This window comes from Drosophila pseudoobscura, chromosome X, assembly GCF_009870125.1.
Source record: "Drosophila pseudoobscura strain MV-25-SWS-2005 chromosome X, UCI_Dpse_MV25, whole genome shotgun sequence".
In the NCBI taxonomy this organism is placed as follows: domain Eukaryota; kingdom Metazoa; phylum Arthropoda; class Insecta; order Diptera; family Drosophilidae; genus Drosophila; species Drosophila pseudoobscura.
The window spans coordinates 52,027,355-52,042,808 of NC_046683.1; the positions used below are offsets into that span (position 1 = coordinate 52,027,355).

Here is a 15,454-nt window from a genome sequence, read left to right on the forward strand (position 1 = left end):
AATAAATGAAAATATGCTGAATAAACCGAACAACAAATCGGTTGTCTGGCACAAACGAGATTCCTTCTTTTATCCTTATTTCTTTACCAATTTTTGTGGACGAGTGGTCGCTGTCTTGGCTCTGCCGCTCTTTAATATGACTTCCTGAACCATTAAATTTTAGCATAACAAACAAAATACTTGCCGACCATTTCCGTTGGCTTGTTTCAATGACATTTAAGCGACACAAAAACGAGAGAGAGAGGGAGACAGAAAGAGAGCGAATACAAAAAAAAATACAAACTGCAAAGTGCAGTAAAAAATTTGTTGAAATATGCGACGAACGCTCCTGTCTCTCCACAGCCCCTCAATGTCTCACTGTCCATGTTCCAGGCACCAAAATACCAAAAAGAAAAGAAAAGTAAAAATATTGATCAATATTCCGACTATAAGATACCCGCTAAGCGAACAAAATGCCATACCTGCTTATAAGACTTTGTAAGGATCTACCACGGACTTCATTTTGGTATTTCTGGCATACATATGTATGTGTGTACGTATGTATGTATATGTACGTTCTAGTTCTGGATCTGCTTCGGCTTCTCCATCCGATAAAACATACTCCCCGAGATTCAATCGTTCAACCGCTATCGATTATTTTGATTACTTTATGGCTGCTTTCTACCGATACTTTAAGAAAGCAACATACCCATTCACTTAACAATTAACGGGTATAGAAATGAATACCGCGTACTGGCTGCCTCGGCTCAGCTCGGCTCGGCTCGGCTCGGTTCGGTTCAGCGCTACTCGGCGTTTTATTTGCACTTCAATTTTGCCCTCGACGACGCCCGGCGGCGCACTTTATGGCGATTGCAGTCCCAGCTGCACTCGGCTAACTGCACTGCAGTGCATTCTAAGGAGCCGCGACTCCTCTCGGACTTGGTCTGGGAGTTGGACCCGGTCTTGGTTTGGGTCTGGGCTTGCGACTCGGACCCCCAGTCGCCGTCGGAGTCGGGGTTGGGGACGGGGTCGGGCAGGAGTTGGCAGGTCGCTAGACAAGTGCTACTTACAGCTATTTTATGCTTGGAAATGTCCTTTTGAGCTTATCAGCGCTTAAAATCGGACAGAAGTCAGCCGAAAAATAATGGAAGGTGGGGACCGGGACCGAGGGCGGGGGCGGGAGTGGAACCGAGGCCGAGGCCGAGACCGAGACGGCAGGACCCCGCAAAAAGACAGCTGCAGGTGAAATGCACGGTAAACGAAACGAAATAAAATCATGTGACACTTTGTGGTTAATAATGCGAGGGTATGCATGCAGGACGAGCCCAGCCAAGGGGTCCTTTTGTCTCCGAGCCCCGAAAAACCGGGACAACCCACAACCAATTGCCTTCCGTGGAACTGGACAAAATGAGTTCCTGGCGATGGCGGTGGAGGTAGCGGTGATTTAAATGCAAATTTATTATCATGCAGCAGTAAAAAAAAAGTTATATAAAACCCAGGGAGGGAGTGAGGATGATGGGTGGGTAGGTGGGTGGGTGAGAATGGCATCCACAAAATATAAATAAATGGACCAGCAGAAAGTATGTAATAATAATATTTACAGAAGCAAAAAAAAAAAAGAGAGGCAATTTTTAATTTTTCGCTTTTGCATTTACATTTTGATTAAAACAATTTGCATAACGCCAGAAACGTCCGAAAACATTTAATTGATTGAAAACAATTGGAGTATTAATCACCTCAAAATTGCATCATCAAATCACGGCCAGGAGGTGGAAGTAGGTCGTCGAGAAGAGGACGGAGACAGCTGCAGTTCATCGCATCGAGTTCTCGAATGCGGTTTAATTTAATTTCTTGATCGATAATATTGGTATTAAAGCAAAGTGCAAGACCAAGTAAGATTTATAACATATTGCTACTCAAACTTTTCTCTCATGGTCTAAGCAAATTTGTGAGAACGTTCAAACAAAGGCCCGCACGCACTGCCTCATCGTTAGTCATTTCCAGGGCCTGCTGCGAAGCGAAATTGTCCTGACACCCGGTACTCGTTGCGAAAATGGTATATAGAGCTCGTGAGACTGTGCGTATGCAATAGGGCCAGGAATTGTAGCCAAGAACCAAAGCCACAATCCTTCAGAGACATTCAGAGACTGTGGATTGATTATACACACATACACATATAAATATATACACTTATATATCCTTACATAGTTCATATGAAGAGAATTTGCCTAAACCGATTTCTATGTTTCGAAAGGTTTTACTTTGGCATCATTGGTTTTGGTTGGCCAGTATTGGAGGGTAATCTTCATTCGTCAGCGTCCGCCAAGCTTTCTTCATGTTTAAGTTTGCCATTTTTCAACAACTCATCAATCTGTTCGATCTGCCATGGCACAAGTATGCTACTTAACGCTTCCTCTAACTTATGCCAGGCACGCACTCTCTCTCTCTCTCGACTCGCAAATGCAGCAGCATCAGTCTTTGTCTTTCTCTGCAGTGCCCGCAGTCAGTCCCAGGTCACGGTCCCAGTCCCGGATCCGGACCCGGAATGGAAGGGCAAATATAGCTAGAAACTTTTGGTCGATTTGAACCGGGATGGAACCAAAACGGAAGTTTCACTCATGAGCCTCGAACCACCGCCACTGCCGATTCTGCCGATTCTGCCGCTTCTGCCGCCGCCTGTCGCCAAAACTTTTTTATTATGTATTTTGCGCTTTTATTATTCATCTATCATCGCTGTTATAGTTTAATAGAAAGTTTAAAAGTCATCATCATGGCTTCGGCACAGCCATCGACAATGACTTGCCAAACACTCTAAGCGCCATATGCTGTGATCTAAGCCAACTGTTCCACATGACAGTCTGAAGTCTCCTGACTCCGACACCGACTCCGACTCAGTCTCCGTCTCCGTCCATGTCTCCATCTGCTGATGTTACTCTCGCCAAAAGGCATTTGGCAGGATCTGGCCATCCGCCAGCACAGACAGGAGATAAACAATTAAATTTATGCAACGAACGTTTCATTAGCATTCGAGGAGGAGGGCTTCGAGCGCTCCTACGAAGAGAACTAGAAGGAGGTTTACGAGGGCAAACTAATAGCAGGACAACGAGAAGGACTTTGAGGAGCGGAAGAAGAATCATTCTTTGCTTAGTTTTTGGCTGTAACCAGCCCAAGCCGTTAGTGTTAATTAACTTGGCGCGAAGTCAAGTGCCCGAAACAGACAATATGGGCATCCCCAATTGCCTTTTGAACTTATTTTCCTGACAGGACATGGCCGCTTGCCATGGCCAATACGGATACGGATACGAATACGGGACGCAAATTCAATAAAAATCCCCAACTGCAGCGGCAACGGGCCATGAGACGTTAATGGAGGCCATCGGCAACGCATGCAAAAAACCAACACAACCGCAAAATGTGTTTCTAATAAATTGTGCAACAGCAACAACTACAACTACAACTACAACAAGTGTTCAAATTTATCGCATCTGCGATTTACTCTCTCTCTCAGACACATACCATACACACGTCCTGTCCCACTCCCTCTTTGCATTTCACTCGGACTGAATAAACAATATTTTATATGAGCCAAGAGCCCCAGGACCACTCTGCCAGCTCGCAGCTTGGCCATCGCCACGCCCGTTGGCGCTAACTAAATGATGCTGAACATCGACAGGAGCAGAGTGGAAGGGTGCCAGACTAGATGATACCCTATTTGGAAAGCTTCACGAACCGTGCACCTTGGTTTTATACATTTACTGAAGCTTTTTTGAAAATTATTTCTAGCCATTTTTACTCTTTGGATAGATTCCATTTATACTCGTCAGTATCTTTGTCATTTTTAGCCGTTTTTTTAATACAATATTCGATATATTTTATTCCATCGTTAAGGTATTAAATAATGTTTTCAATATTCTATATTCTGCTTTGGATAAATCCCATAAATATAAATTCAAATGCAATAACAATGCATGCATACCACCCATAAACCGCACAGATTATAGGGTGTACAAACCACGAAGAGCAATTATGATATCGGGCATGATTTTGTGGGCAATTGGCTTTAATGGCTACCAGTGCAGGCCAAGCCAAACGCTGTCGCCAACAGCAACAGCATCCAGGATCCAGCATCGTGCTTCACTAGTATATATCTCCTTATTTTTTATATAGCCTCTTCTTGTATATATCCTCCCCTCCTAGCCCTACCCATTTGTATGTGTGAAATTTATTTAAATGCTGCCAAAAGGCAACACCAGAACTGAAGCTGACACAAAAGCATGAACTGATGCTGATGCTGAGGCTGAGGCTGTGGCTGATGCTGTAATGCTGTTGTTGGGCTCCCATTCGTAGACGGAGATGTAGGCGATACTCAATTGGCCTCCGTTTTGGGGCTAAAGTGTCGCCCTAGCTGTGTATTATTAGCACCGAGCTGGGCCCACTGCCAGCTGCTAGTCCTGGTCGGGCCTAGAGAGTCCGATGCCTATCGGCGAGTAGGCAAGGGGCAAACCCATCTAGACAGCATCCTTTTCATTCCCATTTCCTTCTGCTCTTGTGGTGTTTTATTTATTTGCTATTCCCTCGCAGAGAGTACTATGATTTGTAGAAGTTTTTAGTGCGCAAGAGATAATGTCTAATATAACTTCGACCACATAGGGCATATACATATATAGAAATTCGATATTGGGTCTGTTTCTGAGCGAAGTAGCTGCTAAGGTCTTGGAACTATCCGACTGTATCTCACATACTGTATCTATACATAAGCTTAAACCGTTGAGATTGGATCACAATATCATAAAGGACCCATGAGAAATAAAGCCATTATGAAAACAATGCAACTAAAAGAGTAGCAAAAGCTTCGGCATCGGAAATTGGAATTCCTTTCTTGTATTTCTTGTATTTTTATTTTTGCCTGGTTTGTTTGCGGGCTGCAATTTATTTTTATATTGCCTTATATGATAATCGTTTGCATTAAAAATCGCCTGCCGTTTGTCCGTCTGGCCGTCTGTCTGGCAGTTGCCTTTGCCTTTGCCAAAAAGTGTCGCTGTTTGTATTTATTTATTATTCAAAGTGTTATCGGTGACAGAGCAGCGGTGGTGCTGGCGGTAGTCGTGGTGGTGTCGGTGGTGTCACTGATGGTGGGGGGAGGCAGGGGGCATGGCAGCCAAAAACCCAAAGGATTAGTTATGATAAATGTGTTTTATAAGCGTGACACTCGCATACACAAATACACCAACACACACACACACACACACCGAGGGACTGATAGATAGGGGGAGAGAGAGAGAGAAAGAGAGCATTTACCCACCAGAGCGGGTCGTGTCCTGTCCCATTTTAATGCACAGATAATGAGTTCCTTTGTTGGCAATATGTCAAATCGCTAGTCCAATATTTCAGCCTCCGTCCTCAGCTGAGAGAGAGAAAGGATTGGGACCCCAGTACAGGATTGGGATTGGAATTGGGATACATTTTGCCGTTTGCCGTTTACCGTTTTGGTATTCACCATTTTGGTGTTTTGTGTATGCGCGTCGAATCGTGTTAATTGCCGTACTGCCTCCCCCCAACCGCAGGGTCTTCCATTTCGGTGGAAGAACTACAGTGATGAGATTAGTTTGTTAAGATTATATATAAATCAGTGGCATCAATTCTGAATGAGTTACGCAAAACGGGCGGGCGGAGGCCACAACATGAAATGTTGATAAATATGGCGAAACTTGAGAGAAGAGAAATCAATTAAAATCGCTTCAATGGTTTTGACTGCCGTATTTTCCTTCTTCTCATTTGATGCTGTTGTTATTGCTTATCGGTTGCCATGGATAATACTTAATTAGTCGAGTGACGAAGGGTGTTTCGAATTTATCAATGAATATGTCACATTAGGCCCACCCTAAAGGGTAGCTAAAGAGGGAAATAGGAATATGACATTAGAAAAGGAAATGAGTGGTCAATGAACTTTCCACATGTGTACATTTATTAGGTTTTGGTTTCATGCGATATCGTTTTAAATATTGGGTATTCATTTTTGTTATGCAGCAGAACATGGATATTGTAATACACCGAAAGAAATCTTGTTTAAATTTTGCAACCAAATCAATTCCTACAAAATTTACAACATTTTAATTCACTAAGCGACCCCGAAAATATACAAAAGCTATGTTTATATGTATTATATAAGTTATATGCAACCCCTAAAGCAACCCCCTGGAAAGGACATCAACAAGTTGTATATGCCTTGGGAAAGACATTTTCATTCGATTATTGTTTTCGTTTTACTGTGTTTCTTTTCTCCATTCACACAGCTGAAATGGGGAAAAAAATGCAATTATGTAAGTCAGCAAGCATAATCGATGAACGCCCGCGCTTGGCATTGATGTAACTGTTCCCACTGCCGCTCCCGCCCCCGCAACCGCTCCCACTCCTGCTCCATCTATCCATAGTCGTCCTTCTCGAGTTCCTCCCATACATACTGCTTCAGCTGTGTTCCCCATTGTTGCTCCTCGGATACGATTCTTCGATTGTTCTTTCTGACTTTTTCCTGTGGACTGGTTCTACATATAACTTGGGGGCGCTGCGCATGAGTAAATGTGAATGTGCTTTTGATTGCCTTATCAAGACGTAGGTGCTTATAAATTCGATTAAATTAACGCCAGCCCGCACGCACACCCTCTTCTTGCCACCCACCCACCCACCTTTCCCACCTATTCCCATTCCTTTGGATAACCTCCTGCCACTGCCGCAAAAGGCACCACTGCCACTGCTCTCGTGGTACTCGTAATTTCAATTTAATCGCGTGCTCTGAACGCGTGACTGCCGATGTGCTGCTGGCTAATAAATATTTCACTTATTTCACGATTTTCACGCCTACTATTTGCTGATATTCTGCCTCCACCTCCTCCTCCCCCACCCACTCCGTCGTGACGCCTTGACGCCTGTGAAGCCTGGCGTTGACCCTGATGCGGAGTGAATTGTTACAAAACGTTTTCACCATTTTTCTTGCCTGCTCGCACATTGTCAGCGCTTTGTGCCCCAAATGTGTGGAAAGGTGGGCGGACGTGTCTCGGACTCCTGAGTGCCGTCTGCCCTCTGCCGTCTGCCGGGTGTTGAATGCCGAATGCCAAGTGCTGCCGGCGGCGTGTGGCGTCTCTCAAAATGAGTTGTCACTTTGCATGTCTGTGTAATTTTGAAATATTAATCATATGGTGTGGCATGTGCAGCTTTGGCGACGATGACTGCCCCTGTTCCCGCCCCAGCCTGAATGGGAATGTTTGCTTGGCATGGCATGAGTACGAGCTACAGCTGTGGAGCTCTATAGCTGTGGCAGGAGCTGGAGCTGGAGCTGTCGGTTGAGCTAGAGCTAGAGCTAGAGCTGGTGCTGGTGCTGGTGCTGTGGCTGTGGCAGAGCGAGGATGATGAGGGAAAAGTATTGTTGCTGCTGCATATTACGTTACAGGCGAACATTAAGCACATATACTCGTATAGAGTCCAGAGACCAGAAGCAGAACCAGGACAAAGGAGCATTGGCTGCATAATCAAATACAAAATGTTCGCCTCCTACTGAATGGGCCAATAGCACTGAGAGAAACGTAGGCTGAAAAGTAATTAAAAACGTATGGATTTCTATACTGTTATAAAGATAAGAATTAAATGGAACGGAAATAAAATATTACAGCTGGCTCTATTAAGATGGAAATTATTTCTAGTTCATACCCACAATTTCCCTCAGTGCAGTGCCCTGACTCGACGAGGTGGCATAAAGCAATTAGTGTTGCATTTTATGGCCTTTAATGTGGTAATGGTTTCGGGTAATTAACAATTATGTCTAACTACAAATGCGACACGTTGCCGATTGCGTGTGTTGGTTGCCGTTGCTCTCCCCTGCCCTGCCCTGCCACAGTCCTGCCTGTCGTCCGCAATCTCAATCTCGTGGCACTTCCTTCTTGAGGTTATTACAAATTTTGCATATTTCAAGTGGCTACCAAAACTTCCATTCACCCGACAGCCCTGCACTAGCTTTGACTACCAGAGCACCGAAGGGAAACTTCATTTCCATTTTCCAGCTGCAAATGCGAGTGCAGGAGCAGCACCAGCAGCAGCACCAGAAGCAGCAGCAGCAGCTGAACAAAGCAAATTAGCCATGGCTGTGAGAACTAACTAAGTGGTTTGCTTATTGTTAGTTCGTTTTGGCATATTAAAATTTCAGAAATTGCCAAGCGCTCCCTCCACAGTCCACACTTTTACCCGTAATGTGCCCTAGTGCCCAAGTAGGACGGGGATCAACTGGCTCTCCCGCCAGATTAATTACCCATGCAAAATGTTGCAGGTCCTGGCGGAAGTGTCCGGGGACCCAAAAGAGCCAAATCCCAGCGACCTAATGAGCCAAACTGCATCGAGAACAATGGGTGCATATTTTATGTGTATGGCTCTGTCCAATTCGAATGATTAATATTTCCATTTGAGTTTAAAGCTGGAATATATTTTGAGTGCTGGCGTTTTGCAACCCCCTAAAATATTTTAGCACCATAAAGAGAATTCACCGGAGATCATCACACTTTCCCTTGGATGTTTTTACCTGCAGAAATTTTGTAAAAAAATTACAGCTAAAGCTTTTGATTTGGGGTGAGTTTTTGGTTGAAGGAAAGGTTCAGTCATACTTCAGAGCTCTGTGAAAAGCCCCCCGACTTTACTAATCGCAGACCATTGAATCATTTCCTTCGCATATACTGTAATCATCGTAAAATCCCTTCTTCTATATCCGACACTTTCCGACAGCCTTCATATGAATATTTAAAGTCCATCTTTATTGCTAAAATGACTGTGACTGGGCCTCTGATAATCTAATTGAAAAGTGCTCTCACCTCTAAGCGCTTTAGTGTCCCATCGGGGGAGAATTTCGTTTTAAACAGCAACAGACTCTCTTTTGGCCATAATTAAAATGACCCAACCTAATGGGCGAAATGCCCCAGTGCCACACCCACACACCGACTGCCAGAGTCTCGGCCCCAGGTCCATGCGCATTCCCAATCCCGCAGAGATCTGTCCATTCTGCGGTCGTGACTGGACCCCGGCAAAAGTCTATTAACGTACACTGAAACTGTTAATTTTGCTGATGCAATTTCGGCTCAATTTATTGTGCACCCACAAAACACAATAAAAAAAGAAGTGTGTGTGTGTGTGTGTGTTTGTGTGCAGGGTAAGGGGGCATGCCAGAGGAAAGCGGAAGCAGAGCAAACGAGGAAAACGAGCCGAAATTGAAAAGCCAAAGTACATAACAACAAGCTGGTGGCCAAACGCAGGACCAGGAGCCCCGCGCCGCCCCCAAAAAGTGCCAATCCCAGGCGCGAAAATCAATATAAATATGCTAGGCACATGGCCACGGAGTGCCTCCCACCCATCTGGCTCTCTCCCTCTCTCTTTTGCCTCTGCCATTGGTCTCATTCGCTCTTGAAACATGACAATTTATGTGCATTTTGTATGCAGGCGGCTAAATAGACAAGGCTAGGCAAGGTCCGTGCTCGCATTTGCCGCTGTGCGTGCGCCAGAAAGACAGACGGACAAACAGACAGACAGACAGACCGACCGACCAACCAACAGACCGATCGACAGACCAAGCATAATACAATGGCTGTGCCAAGGACACCAGCCACCCACCCACAGCCCCTCTAAAGCCCAACGCCACGCAGCGATAAAACTTGAAAATGCTGTTAGCTACAAAAATTTGTTGTCGGGCTTTTGGGCCACGGCGGGGGAGGAGGAGGAGGAGGAGGAGCGAGGCGGAACAGTGCTAGGGGTAGGCCTAATTTGACACCCTCTGCCACACCCCCATCGGAAATGCACGCACCATTGAGTGTGTATGAGTTTCTGTGTATCGTTGGGGGGTATGCGTGCAATTTCAAATTTATGCACTGCACTGTAAACCAGGCAAACATTTCCGCCAACGCCCCCCCATCGTCGTATATCGCCCATCTCTAGAGCTCCTTTTGCCGTAGAGTGCAAAAATCGAATGCGTCGCACAATTGTGAATTATTTACAGCAACTTTTGGGCCGGCTGCCACGACTTTGACTGGGATGCGACTCTCTGGTCAGCGACAAACCTAATTACAGTAGCAGCCGCCCCAGTACCCAAACACAGTCGCTCGCACACTCTCGGACATGTTGGGGACATGCAGCGGGTCCTGCATGGACGGGCGGAGCAAAGGCAAAGCGCCCACAATGGCCGCCTTTGTGGACTCGTTTAGCCGCGCAAATTGCTGTCCATTCAGTTAGCTGTTAGAGCCCTTTGCCACTTCGCCACACACACACACACACACACACCTCTCCCGAATTCAACTGCCAAGCCACATAACTTTGTGCCCCATCCCCATTCCCATCCCCATTCAGCCCCACATTGCGACAACTGACTTTTCAACTCGACTTCGAGCCGACTGCAGTTTGTTGCTGCTGCTGAACTTCTGTACTGCTGTTGCTCCTCTGCTTGTAGGAACAGGAGCTGGCTGCTCCTGTCAAGTGGACAACGTCAGGACCTCTTCCCCTTATAGAGCCTGCAACAACAACAAAAAGTCGAAAAAAACTGCCTGCTGCAAAATATTGTGCAATGCGCTGCCAAATAACAAAACAAAAAAAGTTTCGGAAGACCAGGGGAAGCAAGAACGACTTTTGGATACTGAGTCGATTTTGACATTTTTGGAAATATTTGGATAAAGTTTTTACCATTGAAGAACACACAAACAAACGCTATACTTCTCATATATATTTAAGAAATGATTACACATCATATTGGGTTTAGTTGAATATGATTGCTTGATTAGGATTTTGGCGGCTCAAACGAATTCATTAAATGTTTTATTTATAATTTTGTTTGTAACAGGCATGTGGCATCCAGGACGCGGTGATACCCTGGGCTCCACACAGCCCGCTGGGTATCAGAGATGGGTACATCGCGTATAAACAGCAACAACGAAAAACCTTTAACGGCAAATGTCGAACCTCGGAGCCTCGACCCTCGAATGTCGAACTGCTCCGCAACGGCCAAATGCGTTTGTCTGCCCCCTGTCCGTGTCCGTGGCTGTGTCCGTCGCTGTGTCTGTGTGTGTGTCTGTGTTCGGGGTCCGTGTGTCTGTTTTATTTTACTTTTGCATATTTTTTGGCGTGTTTCGACTATACTGCGGCTCTGTCTCTACATTTTTCAAGTTGTCTGCGTTTGACGTGCACGGATGGGCGCTCCACTGCGTCGGCGGCGGCGGTTGGCGTAGTTACAGTTTTGCCCATCGACTGGCTGCCCCTTTCTACACCACTGCCACTTTCCCATACACTTCCACTTCCACTCCCACTCCCACTCCCACTCCCTTGTGCGGTTGTGGTTCGTTGCTTGGTTATCGCCAGTGCCACTACTCACACAGCCAAAGACCACTGCCTTTGCCACTACCCACTACCCACTACCCGGAGGACCCCACAACCCCACAACCCGAGCGCCGGGACCAGCGACTTGGAGGTCCTGTCGGTGAGCCTGTTTTTTAGTGCCTTCCGTTACCATTAAATTTTACGTTTTTATTAGCGCGCACACACACACACACACACACAGCTACAGATAGGACACCCCTAACAACCCAGCCACCCACCTCCCGGTCACCCACTTGCTCAGTGCCAGCCCCCCACTTCCAGCAACAAGAACAATTTTTGAATATTTCCGTTTTGGCTGGCAGTTTTCGGTTTTCGGCTTGTCTACAAAATGCAGTTTTGCATGCACTTTGAAAAAAAAAACACCAGACCAGAAAGACAATAATAAGTGCAAAACGAGAAGCGAAAATCAAGCAAGAAGAGGGCAGCAAAGCAACCAAAAAGAACACAGAAAATGGAGGAAGAAAATTGCATTTCGCTCGAATGCTATGATGATTTTTTTTTCCTACCCCTTTTCACTGCATGCTTATGGCTTATCAACGTCTCGGATCGGCCGGGGGGGTGGGGAGTGCCAGCTAAAGTTAGCGCAAAGATAGCGGAATATTGTCGCTGAACAAGAAGTTGAATATTTTCGGCCCAGAAGGGGAACATACCCCCGAACACCCCCATAAAGAGGTGATTGTTAGCGGCCACGAGGCAAAACCAAACCAATGTTGGTGTTGCAGTTGCAGTTGCAATTGTGGGCGGCACCAAGCCCCAATGGTTGCGGCCAGAACATGTCCTAGGTTGCAGGGGCAAAAATGACTCAAAGCACTCGAAGGACTGGCCTGGCCGAAAAAGCTCAAACCAGTTGGCTTCTACCCTCAAACAAGTTCGACATCCACAACAGGGGAAGACTCGACATCCACAACGGGGGAGGATTCAACATGTAGTTGCAGGGGAGCGACCGAAACAAGCAAACAAAAACTCTTATACGACGCCGAAGCAAATCGGAGTAGTCCAAACAGAAATACTCAGAGTTTGACTCAATCATTCGGAAAGCCTAATTCAAAATTAAACAAAAACAAACCGCAAGGAAAAAATAAACACAATCCAACGGTTTCCTCTGACTATAAGGCGCAGGATGGATCTCTGGAAAGGGCTCTGGCGGCAGTGCGTCAATTTCTTCTCCTACAATTATCCGTGCATCGCCGTCTACACCAGTGCGGGGGCCGTCGTGACGGCCTACCTGCACTACCACCTACGGATCCACAGCCTCGACCTGATGTACTGGAAGAACGTGGCGGAGTCCTTTTCGAAGGAAATCGACACCTTTCAGCTGGGTATGATATGCATCATATTCGCGATCAATGGCGTATACGTGTTCGTCCTGCTGACCGTTTATCTGTGCCCGGCCCTGGAGCGAGATGATGTCGATATGACGCTGCTGGAGATCAAGGACCGCTACGCCCGCTACATTCTTCTGCGGCTGATTGCGCGCCTTGACCGCATCCAGGGCGGGCTGTCCAACAGGCGGCAGAGCCTCTGCTTGCAAGACTATACACGGGCCCACAGCAGCATGGCCAAGGCGGTGGCCGTCTTCCGCAAGGACGCCCGCAAACTCATCCTGCCCAGCGAGTCGGAGATTATGCTGCCCATCGAGGATATCTACCATGTGGCCGAGGAGGATGAGCGCCAACTGAGGCGCGCCGGCTACTACAAGTTGGGCATCGACATCTCCGACGAGACCGTCAAGAAACTGTACAACCCCAAATAAAGAGCATAGATCACCCGCTGCCCATGGATCGCCGCCAATATGTAATAGATGGTTTCAATTTAAAGCTTGAGTAAAATTTAGTCTTGAGCTGCAGCTATCAGCACCAGGACTCTGTGCTCTATAATTGCTTTTATCAACTCCGCTCTGTGGCCGCTTCCAGCGGAGTGCAGTGCGGCCTTAAAGCCGTTTTATTGTTTCAATTGTTGTTCGGTGCGGGCGCCTTTTGTTGCCCCCGCGCACTTCCTTGCGACTCGGTCAGGAGACGGAGGCGGAGGCAGAGGCAGAGGCGGGCTGGCTTTTTATGGCCGCATTGTGCGCCAAGCCAAACAATAACAAGCAAGTCGGCGACAGAGCTCTGGCCGGGACTCCAAGCAGTCCTCGGCCAAGCCAACAAAAACAGAAACTGAAGCAGAAACAAGAACAGAAACAGAAACAGAAACGGCACCTAAACAGAGACAGAGACCAGCTACAGAAAACGGCAACAGAAAGCGGCAACAGCAGCATCTAAAACTAAAACCAACACAAGATATACAGGCCACTTTTAGGCACCGAAGTTTAATATACTCTTGCAGGTCTATCGTTCCAGCGACAGACTATTCTTACAGGATTCGTGCCACATTTAAGCCAGATATTTTTATAATTGCGGGACTAGTCCTGATCTAGAATGATCTGCGGGACAAATAGATCACATTTGGATACTAATACCCTTTGCAAGGGCACTCGTACCCGTACTCGTTCAAATGCCAGTCAATGTCTCTACAGCTCTAAACAATATCTAATGTTGTCTACAGCAAAATATTTTGCCAGTGCCTTTGTTTTTACCATTTCCCTGTTGTGTTGTTGCTGTTGTCCTGCAGGCTTTTGTGTTATCGCTCGTCTTTAAAATTAGCTAAAAGGTTGTGCAAATTCAAGCCAAACGAGGGAACTTAAGTAGAAGATACGAACTGCTGACAGCGGAAAATAATAAATGCATATGTATGCCACAATGTGACTAGATCAAGGTGGCAACATTCCCTCTGGAATCCTGTATAAAGAGTTGGCTTCAATCAATGTTTATAAATGGAAATAATGTGATTTCCTCTGTTCCTCTGTAAAACATTATGAATATCCTGGGGTAGAATGTTTGCTATTATAATTTGGACGTTGATATGCAATGGCTGAACCACCAAGTAGCCGAAGCTTGGAAATATTCGAGGAAAATTAGAACTAAATTGACCAAAAAACATAACCATGCATTAAATATACAAATAAAATGCAGGTTATTTTAACAATGAAGCCGCAAAAGTATTGAATACTGATACATATAATTGTTAGAGAGTGATAAAAATGGTTTTCCTTTGAGTCCACTGACTTGCCTACTCTTCCTCTACTCATAGACATTGCCGCAGAGTTAGTCTACCCACTGTTTGGCCACATTTCCCTGTTGACGACTTCAAAGCAAGGCACGCATCGGTGGCCCCAAAAAGTAGGCAACAAAAAAAAATAATGAAAAAACAAGAAGAAACTCGAGGAAAAACGCTAGGAAAAACACTCACTTTTAACAAATTTTTGAAGCTAATGCGAAAATGCTTACCAAATGACAGCCTAATTTCAGTTAATGTGCCGTGTCGTGTACCGGCATGCACGCACGCACGCACGCACGCACTCATGGGGTCCGGGAATATGGCAAACTGCATTACTTCATTCACAATGCGCATTTTTTACGAGTACGAGTATGTACACCGGACCCACCCACTTCCCCTAGATGTTGTTGTTGCTGCTCCTGCTGCTGTGGCTGGTGAAAAAGACATTAAGTAGATTATAGTCTGATTGCATATTTGCGGATATGCGCGCCATAAACACGTTCAGACGTGCTGCAACCGCAACAGCGGCGAACACCGTACAGTGAGCACACGGCAGCGCAACAGCCCAAAGCCAACACGAAAAAACCGCTGTAAGCGTGCAAAAAAAAAGGACCAAAGTTGGGCCAAAAAAAGGAGATTCGAGCCCAAAGATACCCTCTGAGTCGATTTTCAATAGTCACACAAACAAAGAAACATTACGATTTTGTTTAAATATCCCATCCACACATTACACACATAGATAATACCCATACAATAATTTCCCAAAAGATTACCACATTATGTTGAATGCGATCTGCATTGTACTTTGGTCTCCCTCTTTGGGTCCGTGAGAGATCTCACAGACATAGAGGATTCTCTTAATGAGAGTCCTATCCTTATTGTCTGTTCCAAACACACACACGAATCCAACATATCCTCGGAATCTACGATTAATGGGCAGAAAAAAAGTGGGGGAAAACAAACAAAAAGAAATGCGAACAAAACATGA

General features: G+C 45.8%; 1 protein-coding gene across 1 annotated transcript; it reads left to right on the plus strand.

Moving 5' to 3' along the window:
* Positions 1-12,367: 12,367 nt before the first annotated feature.
* LOC4813156 (uncharacterized) lies at positions 12,368-13,247 on the plus strand. Its single transcript, XM_001353774.4, has one exon. The coding sequence runs from the start codon at positions 12,491-12,493 to the stop codon at positions 13,121-13,123; it is 633 nt and encodes a 210-aa protein (XP_001353810.2). The 5' UTR covers positions 12,368-12,490; the 3' UTR covers positions 13,124-13,247.
* Positions 13,248-15,454: the final 2,207 nt, after the last annotated feature.

Excerpts from the sequence above, each read along its gene's own strand:
- LOC4813156 (XM_001353774.4), top strand. The coding sequence starts at position 12,491 with ATGGATCTCTGGAAAGGGCTCTGGCGGCAGTGCGTCAATTTCTTCTCC.